The sequence below is a fragment of the Lathamus discolor genome, chromosome 5 (genome assembly GCF_037157495.1).
Source record: "Lathamus discolor isolate bLatDis1 chromosome 5, bLatDis1.hap1, whole genome shotgun sequence".
Classification (NCBI taxonomy): Eukaryota; Metazoa; Chordata; class Aves; order Psittaciformes; family Psittacidae; genus Lathamus; species Lathamus discolor.
The window spans coordinates 59,264,652-59,279,269 of record NC_088888.1 but is presented as its reverse complement, the minus strand read 5'-3'; the positions used below and the strand labels follow the sequence as shown (position 1 = coordinate 59,279,269).

General features: G+C 40.1%; 1 protein-coding gene and 1 long non-coding RNA gene across 3 annotated transcripts in view; one reads left to right on the top strand and one right to left on the bottom strand.

Moving 5' to 3' along the window:
- The window catches only part of NT5DC1 (5'-nucleotidase domain containing 1), a 127,629-nt gene extending 120,188 nt beyond the window's left edge, over nt 1–7,441 (top strand). For both annotated transcript variants that reach the window (XM_065681040.1, XM_065681039.1), the window contains one exon: nt 7,198–7,441. In XM_065681040.1, coding sequence (XP_065537112.1) covers nt 7,198–7,316 — 119 coding nt within the window. In that variant the 3' untranslated portion in view covers nt 7,317–7,441. The remainder of the gene's footprint in view (nt 1–7,197) is intronic.
- The window catches only part of LOC136015285 (uncharacterized), a 35,792-nt gene extending 23,053 nt beyond the window's left edge, over nt 1–12,739 (bottom strand). Inside the window, exon 1 of the long non-coding RNA XR_010613137.1 lies at nt 12,560–12,739. This is a non-coding gene — a long non-coding RNA (uncharacterized LOC136015285). The remainder of the gene's footprint in view (nt 1–12,559) is intronic.
- Between the last annotated feature and the right edge of the window lie 1,879 nt (nt 12,740–14,618).

The window sequence follows — 14,618 nt, the reverse complement described above, 5'->3', positions numbered from 1 at the left end:
AGGACAGCTTTCAGTGTACTACAGTTTGATCAGCCTTTCTGTCTTCCTCCAGAAAGGTGTACTGACTTGTGCCCCTGAAGGCTGTGTCAAATCATGCAGAACCTGAAAGATTACTTCCTACCCAATAACTGACAGAAATGTTCCTGCCATCGTTATTCTGCTCTGTGAGATGTCAAAGTACAGCTGCCTCTAAAAGATTAAAGGGAGAACTCATGAGCAACTCATTAAGAAAGGGTTTTAAAGTTATCCTTCAACTCAGGCAGCATAATTTCATTTGCAGGCTGTAATTATAGCTGTAATTGGGGTTTGACTAGATCGCAGACTTATGAGGTGGGTTTACATCACTTCTTTAAAAACACTGGTTGGTAATACGAAGTGTTGATAATTTTTAAGTGCGAAAAATGTGGAAATAGGTAAGTCACCAAGTATTAGAAATACTGGAAATATTTCTTTGACCAGGCTGGAATTTTACACAACCTGCAACCTCACATGTACAAGAAAAAGTTGCTGGCAGCATTTATGTACTCTGGATTGGTGCCTAACATATTCCCTCTGGATTTAGATGGTAAAACACACCAAAAAACCCAATAGAGGCTTAATGTGTCTCTGTGTGTGGCTTTTTACCTTAAGGTAACCAATGTTTGTAAACCATCCAAAGGAAAAAAGAATAGAGAAAAGGAAAGAAAGCATTTGTTTTACAAGAGAGGGAAACATGACAACATTAACCCAACTTTGAAGAGTAAGTTAGATCTTGGTGAGTTTACCTCAAAATGAAAGTAAAGGGGTGTATCATCACCGCATTTATCTTAATATAGCCCCTGCACAGTCTCAAATGCAACTTATTTCTTAATCAATCAGAAATACCTGTCATCTCAAACAATCGCTTTTCATGCTAACTTCTTTAATTACCTCAGAAGACCTTCCCGCCGCCCTTAGATCCAGGATGAGTCATTCCAACAGAAATTAATTAACAGATTCCTAAAAGACTAACACCTGCTACTAGGATCTTGGCATTCTCCTAGAATTTCTTTTAGATTAAGTTTTCATGTAAATATTTAAAAATATTATGATCCAATTCTTTCTTTTGATCAGTTCCAGATCAAGCAAAGAACCACACAGGGCTATCTTTTCCACGGATCTCCAAAAATAACCATTTAAACTAAAACGAAAATGGGAGAAATTTCTCTCACATACAAATAATGGGGTTTTTTTTCATAAATGCAAAACAGCAAAGGAATTTCTAAGATTTTCCTTTGCTGCAGACTCTATCAGGCTCAGATGCAAGTACAGTGCATGTCTTGTGCACAGCTGTTCTGTCAGCAGTCCTTTCGGCATAGGGTAGAACCAAAGTAATGCTAATTGTTACTCCCAAGATAATTGTGGTGAAACTGCACACCACAGGCAATTGCAACAATGGCATGGTCTTTCTATCCTCCAGGCACTCATCCCTCTGCAAAACTCTTACAGTGAAGCTGCTACTCCACATCTCCCCACAGTTTGCCACTTGGGTTTTCTCCAATGTCATAATCTTCCATGTTACATACATCAGAATAGTAACCAGTGATAAACCCCAGTGGCAGTGAAGATCTTCCTCAAGCCAAGATCATGCTACAGATGTCTACTGGCAGATCCACAGGCATGATCTCCAACTAATACACCTGTGTTGGCAAAAGCTCCCGTGGAGGTGCAATTAAAGCAGCAAACCTGCATTTTCACTGAGGCTAGTTTTAGTCTTTATTCCTTTATTTCAGGATGCCCAGGAATTTAACCGGAAGAAAAAAAAGAAAAATGCCTTCCCTCTAAAGAGCTTAGTTAATTGGCTTTATTCCTAGATACCCAGAAATAAACTGCACTGGCTCATATCAGAAATTACATCCAAACTCAGGAGTTTTAGCAACTTCCTTCTATAAGGTATACCTATGCTGAAGAGTCCCCCTTTCCCATACAACACTGCACAGATACCCTCCTTCCTCCTCCTGTCTAACCTTTGAGTCACAGAGTGTGTAGACAGCAGCAGACTTTCATGTAAGGATAGAAGGAACGCTTTCCTTTTGTTCAGTAATTCAGGAGCTTTGTTTTAGTACAGCAAACATCTGACCTTCTGTTTAGGAAAATCAGCCATACAAGTTTTGCTAAAAATAACTGCTATCAGATAAATTTACTTGTGACCTTGGGTATTTTTCCTTTTTACCACTAGTCTGCTCGCTCACACTCTGAGCTCTTACTGCTTTGACTGTTATAAAGTAGAAATGGGTCAGGAGATAAACACACTGAGTATTCAGACAAACCCAACACGCATTACCATTTACTTGCAGTAAAGGGTCAACAGTACAGCCAGACGGGTGAGCTCCCCTGCAGCAGCTGTGCTTACAGTCACTGTTAAGGAATTATTATTAGAAATTTTTACTGTTAAGAAATTAGTATTTTCCTTCTTCTTCATTAGCAACCTTGAAATACAAGGGAACGTATGGTAAAGCTGCTAAGCCAATGTAAATTACTGGAATTCCTATAAGAGTGGAATTGATACTGACAGTCTGCCTCTGCAGTCACACCACCTGGATGCTGAGCTGTAAGATGGAGTGCTGTCTGCTTTATGAGATTTGCCACAATTAAGTAGTTTGAAGATTTTTCAAGTTAAAACTTGTGTTTCACTAAAGAGGTTTTAGTTTTCTTCCCTGTGCCTTTTCCTTGGTGATAAATGGGAGGATATATTTGAATTCACTTAAGAACATAACCCTGCTGTTTACTGGAAGGTCTCTGCAGGGCCTGGCTCCAGCCCTGGTGACTGCAGATTTCAGTGAGGGGAGGGGAGTTCTGCTTTCTGTAGAGCTTCTCACTCGTCACAGGGATGCTGCTGTGGTGTCATGCTTAAAAAATGTTGGCTTTGCTTTTGTTGGTCAATATTGCAAAATGTTTCCTGACATTTCTGCTGTGCATTTTGGGACAAATCTGTTTCAGTCTTGGACTGTGCTTTTAATTGAAAAAAATGCCTTTCATCTAAAAAGTTTGATTAAGATTGTTATTTGCTTAATGTATTGGTTCAGGGAAATCTCAAGAAAAAAAGAAGATTAGAAGGGAGCATTGAGTTTATCAAGCAGGCCTGTGTCTGGATTAGATTATAATTGTCTTCCATTCAGTTACTCAAATATTTTCCTGATCACTCATCGAGAATATTAGTTTTCCCTTCTTCTTGCGGTTTCCTTTTCCTTCCTTGTAGATGGAACTCTGATTTTTCTTCTGATAAAACCTCGTGGCTTTCATTTACTTGGCTTATACTAACTGAACAGCACACAGAAACTGAGATGTTGTCAACTTAATAACTGTGAAATAAACCCATCCGTAACACCTAAATAGATGTGTGGATATGATTATACATAAGCATCAAAGCACAATGTTGTAATTAATGTCACTTAATACCTAGGTCTGGATGACTGGAACACAGCAGCTGAAACACAGTTACTGACAGTGGTTGCTGTTTAAATATCGTCACTGCCATTTTATTTACAGCAAGGCTGCTGGAGTCCTTTAGGCAAGGTAGGGCAGGGCAGGACTCCTGCTTCTGCGCTCAGGCTACACCATATAACCCATGAGGGTTGAGCAAGCTCTTGGGAAATGCTGATAATCCTGAATGGTCACTGCAAAAGAAAAGAAGTGGTTTTCATCACTCGCATCAGGCTCAAGAAAGGAATGGGACTGAAATTCAGGGTGATACATCTAATACTTGACATTTCTGTAGATCTAGAAAAGGACATAGATCTTGAGACCCTCCATGTCCTACTTCTAAAAGTCTACAGCTCTAAAAGTATAGAGCCTATGTGTCTTGGGAACAAAATAAGAATTGCCTACATGACAGAAAAATTCTGGAATTGTGCTGAAGCAATTGGGTAGAGGCAGCTAGTTAATTCTTCCAGCCTCAAGCTGTTTAGTTTGTTCAGGGTTGTTGTTTTGGGTTTGGGGTTGTCCGTTTTTTTTAGGATAGTGGCAATGTTGGATGAGTTTTATGCTGAATTTATCATCAGTGTAGGTTAGGGCCAATTAGAGCCTCGCTATCAAATTATCTCTCAGAGAGGACTGGATATCTGCCCACTACCTACTTTAGGACTTTCTATCAGGGTTAGGTGGAATGTGGGTGCCAAGATGCAAAGGTCTACCATAACAGCAGCAGTTGTGAGCATGCACAGTAGCAGAACCTGAAGAAATCTACTGGCAAAAAAACAGGGAAACAAACAACTTGGAAATAAGCAACACTTGTTTGTTGGGGTTTTTTCCTGAGACTGCTTTTATTATCAAGTACTCTATCTTATTTTTTGCATGCCTTTGCATCAAGCTGTGGCTTGTGTGAGCATGTCAGTTTAGTGAAAATGGAGCTGCTTATTTCTTTATGTCTGCAGTGATACTATGGAGTAAGACCAGATATTAAATGAATTGCTGCTGTCTCCAGGAGGCAGACTGCAGACCTGTATCACTGTTTTTTGTTGATGAGACAGTATTGTTGCACCTAGTGATACCACTGCCATTTACATCAAAAGAAGATGGATTGAACATTGCTGTACATTTCACATGATACTTTTGCAATCCAGGGCAACTGCATTTTGTTTTAAGTTTAAAAGTTTTCAAACAACTTAGTTTAAATGAGCAGTCTTCATCTATGACAGTTTCTGGATTTTCTGGGGTGGTTTTTTTTTTTTAGTAAATGGATTTTGCATTCCCCCAGTAAAAAAAAAAAAATAAAATATTCATTTTATCCCTGTATTCTTCACATTATTCATAGCATCATAGAATCACAGAATGATTAGAGTTGAAAGGGACCTTAAAGATCATCTAGTTCCAACCCCCCTGCCACTGGACCAGGTTGCTCAAAGCCCCATCCAACCTGGCCTTGAACACTGCCAGGGATGGGGCAGCCACAACTTCTCTGGGCAACCTGTGCCAGTGCCTCACCACCCTTGTAGTGCAGAATTTTTTCCTAATACCTAATCTAAATCTCACCTCCTTCAATTTAAACCCATTATCCCTTGTTTTATCCTTCTCCAGATTTCTTGTAGACCCACTTTAGGTATTGTAAGACTGCTATAAGGTGTCCCCCCCCTGTGTTTTTATTTACAGTTACTAAGATTCTAAGTATGCCTTTCTGATCAGTCCAGATTTTATCAGAAATCAAGCAATAATATAAAACATTGCATATTCTAGGCAAAGCAGATGCAACAGATGCAGCAAATAAAATCACTGCTGAAAAAAAAATGGAAATACTTGGAAGATTTTTCCTATGTGATACATAAAATCTGCTTCATAGGTGAAGAATAGTGTCAGGTTCATGCTTCATGCAATTTTCAGGGATGCCTTGGGCAACATTTTAAATATAAGTACCTTCTGGTCATCTTCCAAAGTCAGCTTGCTCCGACTAAAGCAATATTTAAATGGATAGATTGGGGTTTGAATATGTAAAAAGATAATTATTCTCTTTTGGAGTCTTACGCATTGTCTATTGTATGGGTTTGGTGTTTAAACTGATTGTGTAAAGCTAATTTAACAGGAAATATCAGCAAAATGACCATTTTGATCCAAATGATTCTTCTGTTCAGCATAAGCAGCTCTGCAGCAAGTCTGCCCCATTTGTGCTTCTCTTTGGTTAAACTACTCTTGGGAGACTCCAGACTGCTAGACTAAAAAGCTAGTGAAAGCTTTTATATAAAAATAACTGTATGGTATGTGTTTTTATAGCTCATAAAGATATTCAGAAATACTTGCCTTCTTTTTCATTATTATTTGTTATTTTGGAAACCTTTGTTTTAAACAAAACTGTCATAAATAGACTCAGCAGCCAGTAAATCCACTGGGCCTTTGCCGACTAGAAAAACATCTGCTTGTTGTGCTGTGCTCTACTCCAACCAAATGAGAAAATGTACTCTGACAAGCTGAAGTAACCCACTTAATAAAGCGTAATTTACTTCCAGTCAAGTCTCCTCCCAGTCGCACTTCATTCCAGCCTCTATGTGATTTTTCAGCTGGATCTAAATACTAATTTGCTTGCTTTAGTTATGTTTAGTATGGCTTTAAAGCTGCAGACCTGGATGCTGTCCTGGTGCCTGCCTGTGAATCACTTGTGAGACAGACCTGAACTTCCTGTTGTTTGTGCCAAAACTGCTAAGATCGCGTTTTCTGTTTCACAAATACTGCTAAAAAAAAAAAAATATTAAAAAAAATAAAAAAAAAAGAATTGTAGCACACTGATAGGATATTATTGCCCCAAACTTACTCCAAAGTAAAAAGATAACAGTTGTCATTAATAAATTACTGTTCAGATGAGCTGAGCAATCGTTTTTATCTTTTGCTTTGGTTCTAAACAGACAAGCTGGAGAGGAGCTAACCATTTTTTGGCTTTTTGTTTGGTTTAGGTTTTTTTTTCATTTATTGTAAGGGTAATTGTTTTGTGAATGAAGTCTCATTTGTGTGGGGCTTTAATTTGGTTCCTTGAACTTTGAATATGATGTGAGCATGGGAAGTATCGGTTTTCTGGCTGTGAGGGTGGGTGGGTCACTGCTGGCAGCAAAGAGGTTTTTTTAAAAAGCTACAGAAAAGAAAGCTTTGACTGTTCAGAACTATTTTAATGCATTCAGTGTTCTTTACAAACTGGAAGTGATGAGTACGCCAAGTTGCAAGTGCAGATTTCTAAGAATTAATACAAAATGATGTTGTTAACACTGGACTCCAGAAAGGTCTAAGAGCAGGTGCCTTTGGGGAATTTTGCTATAATAACCAAAACCAAACCCAACCAAAAAAACAAACAGACTTTTTTGTTTTAAACGTAGCCCTCTTATGAGTAGATTTCTGATTTCTAGAGAAAGGTGACAAATTGAAGAATGAATGTGAAAGTGTTCTAGTGGGAAAAGGCCATCTAGGCTCAAAGAGATTTTTGTTTACTTTTCCAGTATTAGTTAAATCATTTTCTATGACTAGCATTATTTCAGCAATCAAGGAACTGAATATCCTTTGCTGCAGTTGAGTAAACTCTGAAAGTCAATCCTTTGGACAGATGAACACATCCAGTAAATATGTAATCACAAAATCTGATTGAGTTCTAAAGCTAGTGAGCAAACAGCTCAAGGTCTTAAGAAGTACTGCTATTCACTACAGGCTTATATTTTATGTGATATGGGTTGTGTTGCTAATCAGATGTGGTATGTTTCTGTCTTTCAGATTTACCGCTGGATTATAGATTTACACGATTTTCCTCAAATAGGTCAGCAACTGCTGGGTACTATCCAAGCCCTCCAAGAGTGATGCTGCCAAGTGAGGAGTCAGTGACTATGAAATAGGTTGCCAGCTTTTTTCCTTAAATAACCCTGGGGCCCTTACTTAGACTGCTGTCAAATGCTAATTGGTGAAAATGCTGTGTGATGCTTCATAAAAAGAATGATGGATTAAAGCAGACTCCTGTGTAGACTCTTGTTTCACTTGTTTCTCTAGTCCAGCCGGAACAGGTGAGCAATGCATTCTTCTCCAAATCTTCCAACCGCCACTACCTTTTGCAAAGTGCTATTGGCTTTTTGTACGCACTGCCCAAAGAAATGTAACAATCATAACTCATCCCAAGTTACATTCTACAACTTCAAGGACATTTTTGCTACTATCCCTATGTAAAGTAATACTATTACTACCACAAGCCCAGAAAAGACATGAACCAGATGCTCGACCATATTTCATTGAGTTACCTTGGACAGCCCAGGTTATCACCATAGTGTTTTACAGGTTCTGAGGAATTTCTTCTCCAACTGTAACTATTCTTGGAGATACAGAAACATGGAGGCCCACATAGGAAGATGCATTCATACCCAGAAAGAGACTTGAATGAGATTTATGCAATTAAATGCAGACTGATAGTACTAAAAGCCTTTGTCAAAGTGCATAACCACTATTCACAGTAAGGTTCCCTACATGCCTTTTCCTCCTTTAGTCTACAGTACCTCGAGTTAGAGCTCTTCTGCAGAAAGAGAGAAACCTCAACTTGAGCGGATTCAAACCCTTATTCTCTACCTCCCTGGGATACCCTTCCAAGAGTAGGAAGGATATAGCACCCAGCTGTATAGAGCCATCTTTGCTAAGTACAGCCTCAGCCCAGAAGAGAAGCAAGACTGAAAGCATAAGCTGGATATGTGCTTTCTTATCAGTTAATTTAAGTAAACAAGAATCCTGTTCTCTGTGGATTCAGTTCCAAAGACCTGCTCTCCAGCGCTTTGGACAGGGAGCCTTTGGTAATTTACACAGGGTTCTAGATGCAAAAACATATCAAAGATACTTGTTTAGCAGTTTTGGCACACTAGGATGGCAGACTCTGGGATAAATTTCCCTCAAAGTTTAAAGAACAACAAACAGAAAATGTATTTTCTTGTTTTCAAGAGAATTTTCTTTCTTAGGCCTAGAAAATCATTAGAATGGATTTAACTTGTGTTAGCAATTTATGTCACCGCAGCTCACTCTATATTTTTGCAGGTTCACCAGTTAAAATATTTGATGTGAGAATCAGACACAGACACCATTGCATCTCATTTCAGAGATATCAGCTTTTGTTTCCGTATTTTTCTTCCTACCTTTACATAGGATGTTATTTTTACATTCTTGTGATCTAGTATACTTACAAGTAATGTGCAACATTTCCACTTTGAGCATTTTTTGAAAGGGAAACATAAAACAAAAGAGGAAAAATTTGTAAAAACTTTCCTTAAAAGGAAAAGGTGGGTGAGGAAGGGAAGTGGAAAGGCAATTCCCCTCCACAAAAAGTATAGGCTGAAAATATTTAACTTAAGAAGGTAACAATAAGTAATACTTGAGTCTATTATGAAATTTTCTAATTAGCATTGATGTTTTGGGCACCAAATCTGGCTCATGACAAAGATGTGATTTGTATTAAGCAGAGAGATACCCAGATTGAAATCTCAGATCCCTGATTACAGCATCATTTGAAATTCTAACCTGAATCAAGTAATCCTCTGCAAATAATATTATGTACCTTCACACTCTTCTTGTTTTGAATTTGGAACTGATTTTTTAGGTTGGAGATTTTTTTCTTGGTTTTTTTTTTTAAGAAAATTAATTAAAATTTAATCAGTAACAGTGAAAATCATCTAAGTAGTTCTTGGTTCTTGGCTTCTTGGTGGAGAAGCAGTGTTTTCTTTAATGTAAAGGTGACTGATTCTAAGGACAAGCTGAACACAAAGCTCACCAGAAGAAATATATATTCAGACTTGCTCAAATAGGAGGTGACAGTACCCATTTCTGACAAAGGCTGTCACCGGCCAGTTGCATTTGCTGCAGGAAGGACCACACAGTAGCAGAGAAAGAAGTGGATAACAGAAGGCTACTATAAGCATGACTTCATGTGCCAGCGCAGCCTGTGGCTGCAGGAAGACTAAGGAAGAGTAATTGAAGCATTTGCGTGAAAAACAGAGCTCAGGTGAAATCAGGACTGAACGACTCTTGCTAAAGACTCCTCTTATTCAAGAATCTCTGAAAATTATACAGGTCTTTCTTACTACAAAGCAGAGGTTGGCAGTGGACAAATCTTAGGAGAGCAGTCAGTGCTGTGGAATGGGAGAGCTGTTGGAACTGGAAGTGTTGTGAAGACCAGGGAGAACAAATGCACATGGCAGAAAATTGGTGGAGAGCTTGCCATATTTAACATGACACTGTAAAGACACCATCATTCCTTCTTCCTTTGTTTTTTTAACCCCTGGAAATCTCTGAAATTTCTTGGATTCTGTTGTGAGAGGCCATTGACAGAAAGATCACTGATGTGCCTGCAAAACTATCTTGAGTGTCAGCAGGGAGACAAAGTTGTAAAGATTCATTAAAATCACTGTGTCTGGTTACATAGCCCTGACAGCTGCAGTTTTTTCTTAAAAGCAGAAATGAATATTGAGTCTCTTTTGGCATCTGTTTTGGTATAAAGCACGTGTCTGAATTTTAACATAAAGAGATACATTACTGAAAAAAATATATATATCCATATACATGTTCTCTGAATTTGCTTTATAGCTGAGCAGCAAAAAGAAAAAAGGGAGACAAGGTTATCACAAAGCAGTGCAAGGAAAGGTTCATGCTATAGCCCTGAATAAAGGAAAACTTGACCCACCCATAATGAGATACCTGAATCAACCAAAACCTGGTATAAATTAATGCCTTTAGTAAATGAATACCTTTAATACCTATAGGGAAGACAGCTTTGAGGCAAAGCAGAGTTCACGGCAAGTGTTTCCTGGACAGGGCTCGTTCCTGGAAACTAAAGGCCTTCTAATCCCAGTGAGTGAAAGATAAATAAACAATTGCAGATAGCTTATCCATGGTAGATAGGGGGCACTGCTGGACTCAGGCCTTTGAGGCTGGTGTTTCCCTTGGCTGCTAGGGCTCTCCAGCTCATCTGAGGCACAGATGTGTGATACTGCAGCAGCGCTGGAGTGGTTCCTAAGGGAATTCCGAGGAAAATCTGACTGATGATGGGTACCAGGAAGCAGCATCTCCAAAACTGGTTTAAATCTGGGTAAGTAGCAAACAGCCGTTGTCCAGCCCAGCATGACAGCTACTGAGGGAAAAAAAGCATCTGCAAAACAGGGCTGCAGTATCACAAAAAGGTGAGTTCGTACACAGATGTGTGACAGACAGAGCTTTTGGGATGAGGAGAGTCTCCAGTGCTCCAGGCAAAGTGGCTGGACCAGACCTCCAGTGTCCTTGGGCTTAAGACACTCTGTAGCCACTGATCTCACCCATCCCCTGCCATGACCCTTAGTGTGCCAAATGTTACCTGCCTTCAAATAAATAACCTTTAGCCCTGCCCACACTGCCTGGCATGATGTTTTATAGCAGCAGTTGGCTATAACAACTGACAACAGCATGACTGTTTCCCTATGACAAGTGAAAACCATGCCTGCCATGCCCTCCTAGGTCGCGCTCTGCCAGCAGCTGTGTAGGCTGTAAGGTTTCTAACAACCTTTTTGGCAGATACTTTAGAAATTGAAGAACTGTAATATACCTCACTGGCAAACTGGACATTACTTACCAGCTTCTGTATTGTAACAGGATGCAGAAAATCACCTACCGCACACAATACACAACACTGATCTTTCTTTGAAGGAAAATAAACTCTGTCCCAGCTCCAAGTCATGGCAGGCTTTGGATCGGATCTGGCTATAGCCAGGTTGCAAACCATGTAATCATTAGTAAAAGCTGTCTTATCATGAGATTGCTCTAATTTAAAACTCTTCACTTGTGTTTTCCTGATAAAGTCATACCATAGAAACCTCAACTTTTTTCTTTACAGGAGACCTAAGCCAGCCTGGGAGAGGAGTGGGGTATGGCAAACACCCATTGCCCTAGCAAAATGAATAGTTTCCAACCTGAACTTGTAGTGCTTCTCTTTCCTATAGATATATAGCTGTATTTTCTAGCTATGCAGACCAATATACAATTTGTAATCATCTTTCTTACCTGCAGTACAGATGTGGTTTTACATTACTCAGAGTGGCCTTGTTTTAAGTGTTTACCCATGACATTTCCAAGTATAGCTTCACCTTTAACTCTTTCCTCCTGGGGCCACATATGCATTGAATCATACCAAGGCAAATGATAGCAAAGGGTAAAAATGTATAAATTAGCAGAGAGATGCCAACAGTGAGAAGGCAGTGTCTGAGTTTCCATGTCAATCTTCTTTTGCTAACACAGGAAACAAAAATGCATGAAAGGTAAAACATGCTTTTGTACACAACATTGATATTTTACAGTACAGCTTCTCAGAAGGTTGTGTTTAGAAGTCACTTCTGTGCAAAGAGCTAGAAGTATCACGCTAGAGCAAGGGATCTAACAGGAAGATGTTGCTTCTGACTCCCCTGGCAAGGGGGCACAGCATGGGGCAGCCTGTCACTCCTCAGCATCATGGAAGGAGCAAGGCGTGTTTTCTGCTACAATTTAGCCACTGGGTTTAAAAACACAAAAAGCCTCTTTCTGTACACATGCTTGGAGGCAGATAGTATTTCAGCTGAAGCATAGCGTCAGATTTAGGAGGGAAAGCATGCAGCTAAGCTATGGGAACCTTACCTCTGCAAGAGCACCAGCTACAATGGTATAATGGCTGTAATGGTGTAGCCACAGACGTCTATTGCTAACAACTGCCCATGAAACACCCCTTCCAGCAGGCATGTAGCTGATCCAGAGTCCCCCAAGGGAAAGGCTCAGTCCCACTATAAATCCAGTTGCCTATAATTTTGTTTCCTGCAATTCTGAGTAAGTGGGACATCAAACCCCCTTGGTGAGTCACAGAAGAGAAAAAAATAATGTTAAAAAAATAATAGAGGTTTTCTTCTGAATGTTTTCAGTGCAAGAAACAAATCCTGCTTTTCCATAAGCATTATAAATAGAAATGCTTAACTTGAAAACAGAGCCTGGATCAGGGCCAAAACGAGATGGAATCCAGGAAGTTAAACACACTCAGAGATTTCCAGCTCAAAAAGCTTGCTAGCATCTTTAAATAGCAAACTGGGTATTCCTACCTACAAGTCAGTGGACTACTTACTGTGGCCAGCATGATGATCATTTCCTTGAATATAGGACAAAGGTGTAAGGGAAATCTTTTCAGGATGAGGTGGGTACCCGCAGCAGTCCTCTGGCAAGATGGCAAGACCGCAGAGGTTTTGCAGCTGACCAGATGTCACAGTTCACAGAAGGGCAAACATCTGAAGTGCCGCGTCTAACTTCTGCCTGGCTGCAGCTAAACTGATTTAATCAGAACCGTGCTAGACATCCCCTGTGCCTCCCACTCACGCTGCCAGAGCGCATACGTAGTTCTCTCACACATGGCCGTAACGACTTCTAAATACTTGCAAGGGGGTGAGAAACCAGTGCAGCCACTTCAAAACCATGTTATGGCTCCCAGCCACTTTTGCAAATTAGAGGGTGCAAGACACAAAATGGCAGCAACACAAATGGAATAGGAGTCTGCACAGCACCCACCATCATCACCTGAGAAAGTGAAGGGTAAGTGCTAAAGGAGGAGCAGGCCAGTTGGGCAACCTAACTAGGAGATAAACCTAAACCCAGTTGATGTCCACAGTAATGTAAAAGCAATAGAACGGGTTCTGCTGTTGAAAGGCACAAACCAGATGATGCACATCATTTTTGACTGGGTAAGGGTATTTTTGGCATTTCACAGGAAGTACCTATGTACCTACTTTATGGCTGCTGTCTTCCTGACAAGTCTGAGGACCACGAATCTATCTCCACTCACCAGTCTTTTACCTTGGTGCAGCCGCTTCCCTTTCCCAAAGAAATCTGCAGGAATTTTTTCTCATCTGGCTTTCTGTCTGCTGGCCTCAGGCTAAACCAGGCTGAACACATGGAAAGAGCAAGAGAGAGGGGAAGAAAGGAAATGTAAAGCAGAGAAAGATGTTCCATTTACACACACAGAAGAGCTGTTTAGGAAACACATCTAGTGCTTTCCCCTTCCAGCTACCCTACTACTGTGGTACTTCAGCTGCCACAAAGTGGAAACACTGCATGCGTAGTAAAGAGAAAAGCATTTTCAGTCTGTAGATGTAGCACCAGGCAAAGCAGGGAAGAAGCACTACCACATCCTTCCAGTCCTATAAATGCACCTGGCACCTGAGAGACCCATCGGAAACAATCAGCTAGATTTTCCTGTGAGAGAAATTGCTTCATGGCACACTAAATGTCCCAGCCAGAAAGGTGTCCTGAAGACCTTAGTCAAGATTTCAAAATTTCCAATTCTTCCAGATTCTCAGGGCTGATTTCAGGCCATTCCTTTTCATTACCTAGATTTGGAGCTATAACTATTTCTGCCCATTGTCTGCACAGTCAGCCAGAGCCCCAAATCCCCAAGCAGTAAATGGTATGCATCATGCAACACTCTCAGAAACTTGGAGGACATAGTAGGACCAAGAACAATGTTAGGACACTGTCTGGTCCATACCCTGGTTGGAAAAGAGAAGATAGCCAGCATTTCATTGTATGAGGCTGTAATTGGGATAAGTTTTGAAAATCAGAGCTGCCTTCATGTGGCACTAACAAAGTCCAGCGGGAAGAGTTGGGCAGAGCAGCCCCAATCAAGGAGGGTAGGGTGAGCATTACGCAAGTATCCAGATTTGCAATTCTGCAGTTCGGCTACAATAAGAGACTGGTGTACTGTTCTTGTCCTACAGATTTCAGCTCACAGCGCTAAGATCAGAAATCATCACAGCTGGACACAAAAGATAAAGGGAACACAAGGGTTATGGTTATAAGAAAATCAATTGTTCTGGAGAATTAGTGAAAGAATCTGGAGAATTTTGTATTTTTCTCTCTCTTCTTTTGAAGAGTTTTGACAGATAATGACAAAAGTCGAAGTGCCTCTTACATGGAAATTAGAGACCAAAGAGATCACACAGAGAACAGGACTTCAGTAGTAAGGAGGTATTTAAAACCAAACCAAACCAAACCAAACCAACAATACAAAACCCAAAAAAACAAATTAAAAAAACAAAACAAAAAAAAAAAAAAAACCACAGAGGCAAAATAAAAGGAAAAAAATGCTGTTGCATAGCCTGGTCAGGAAGAAAGAAAAGAATGGCCACAGCTAT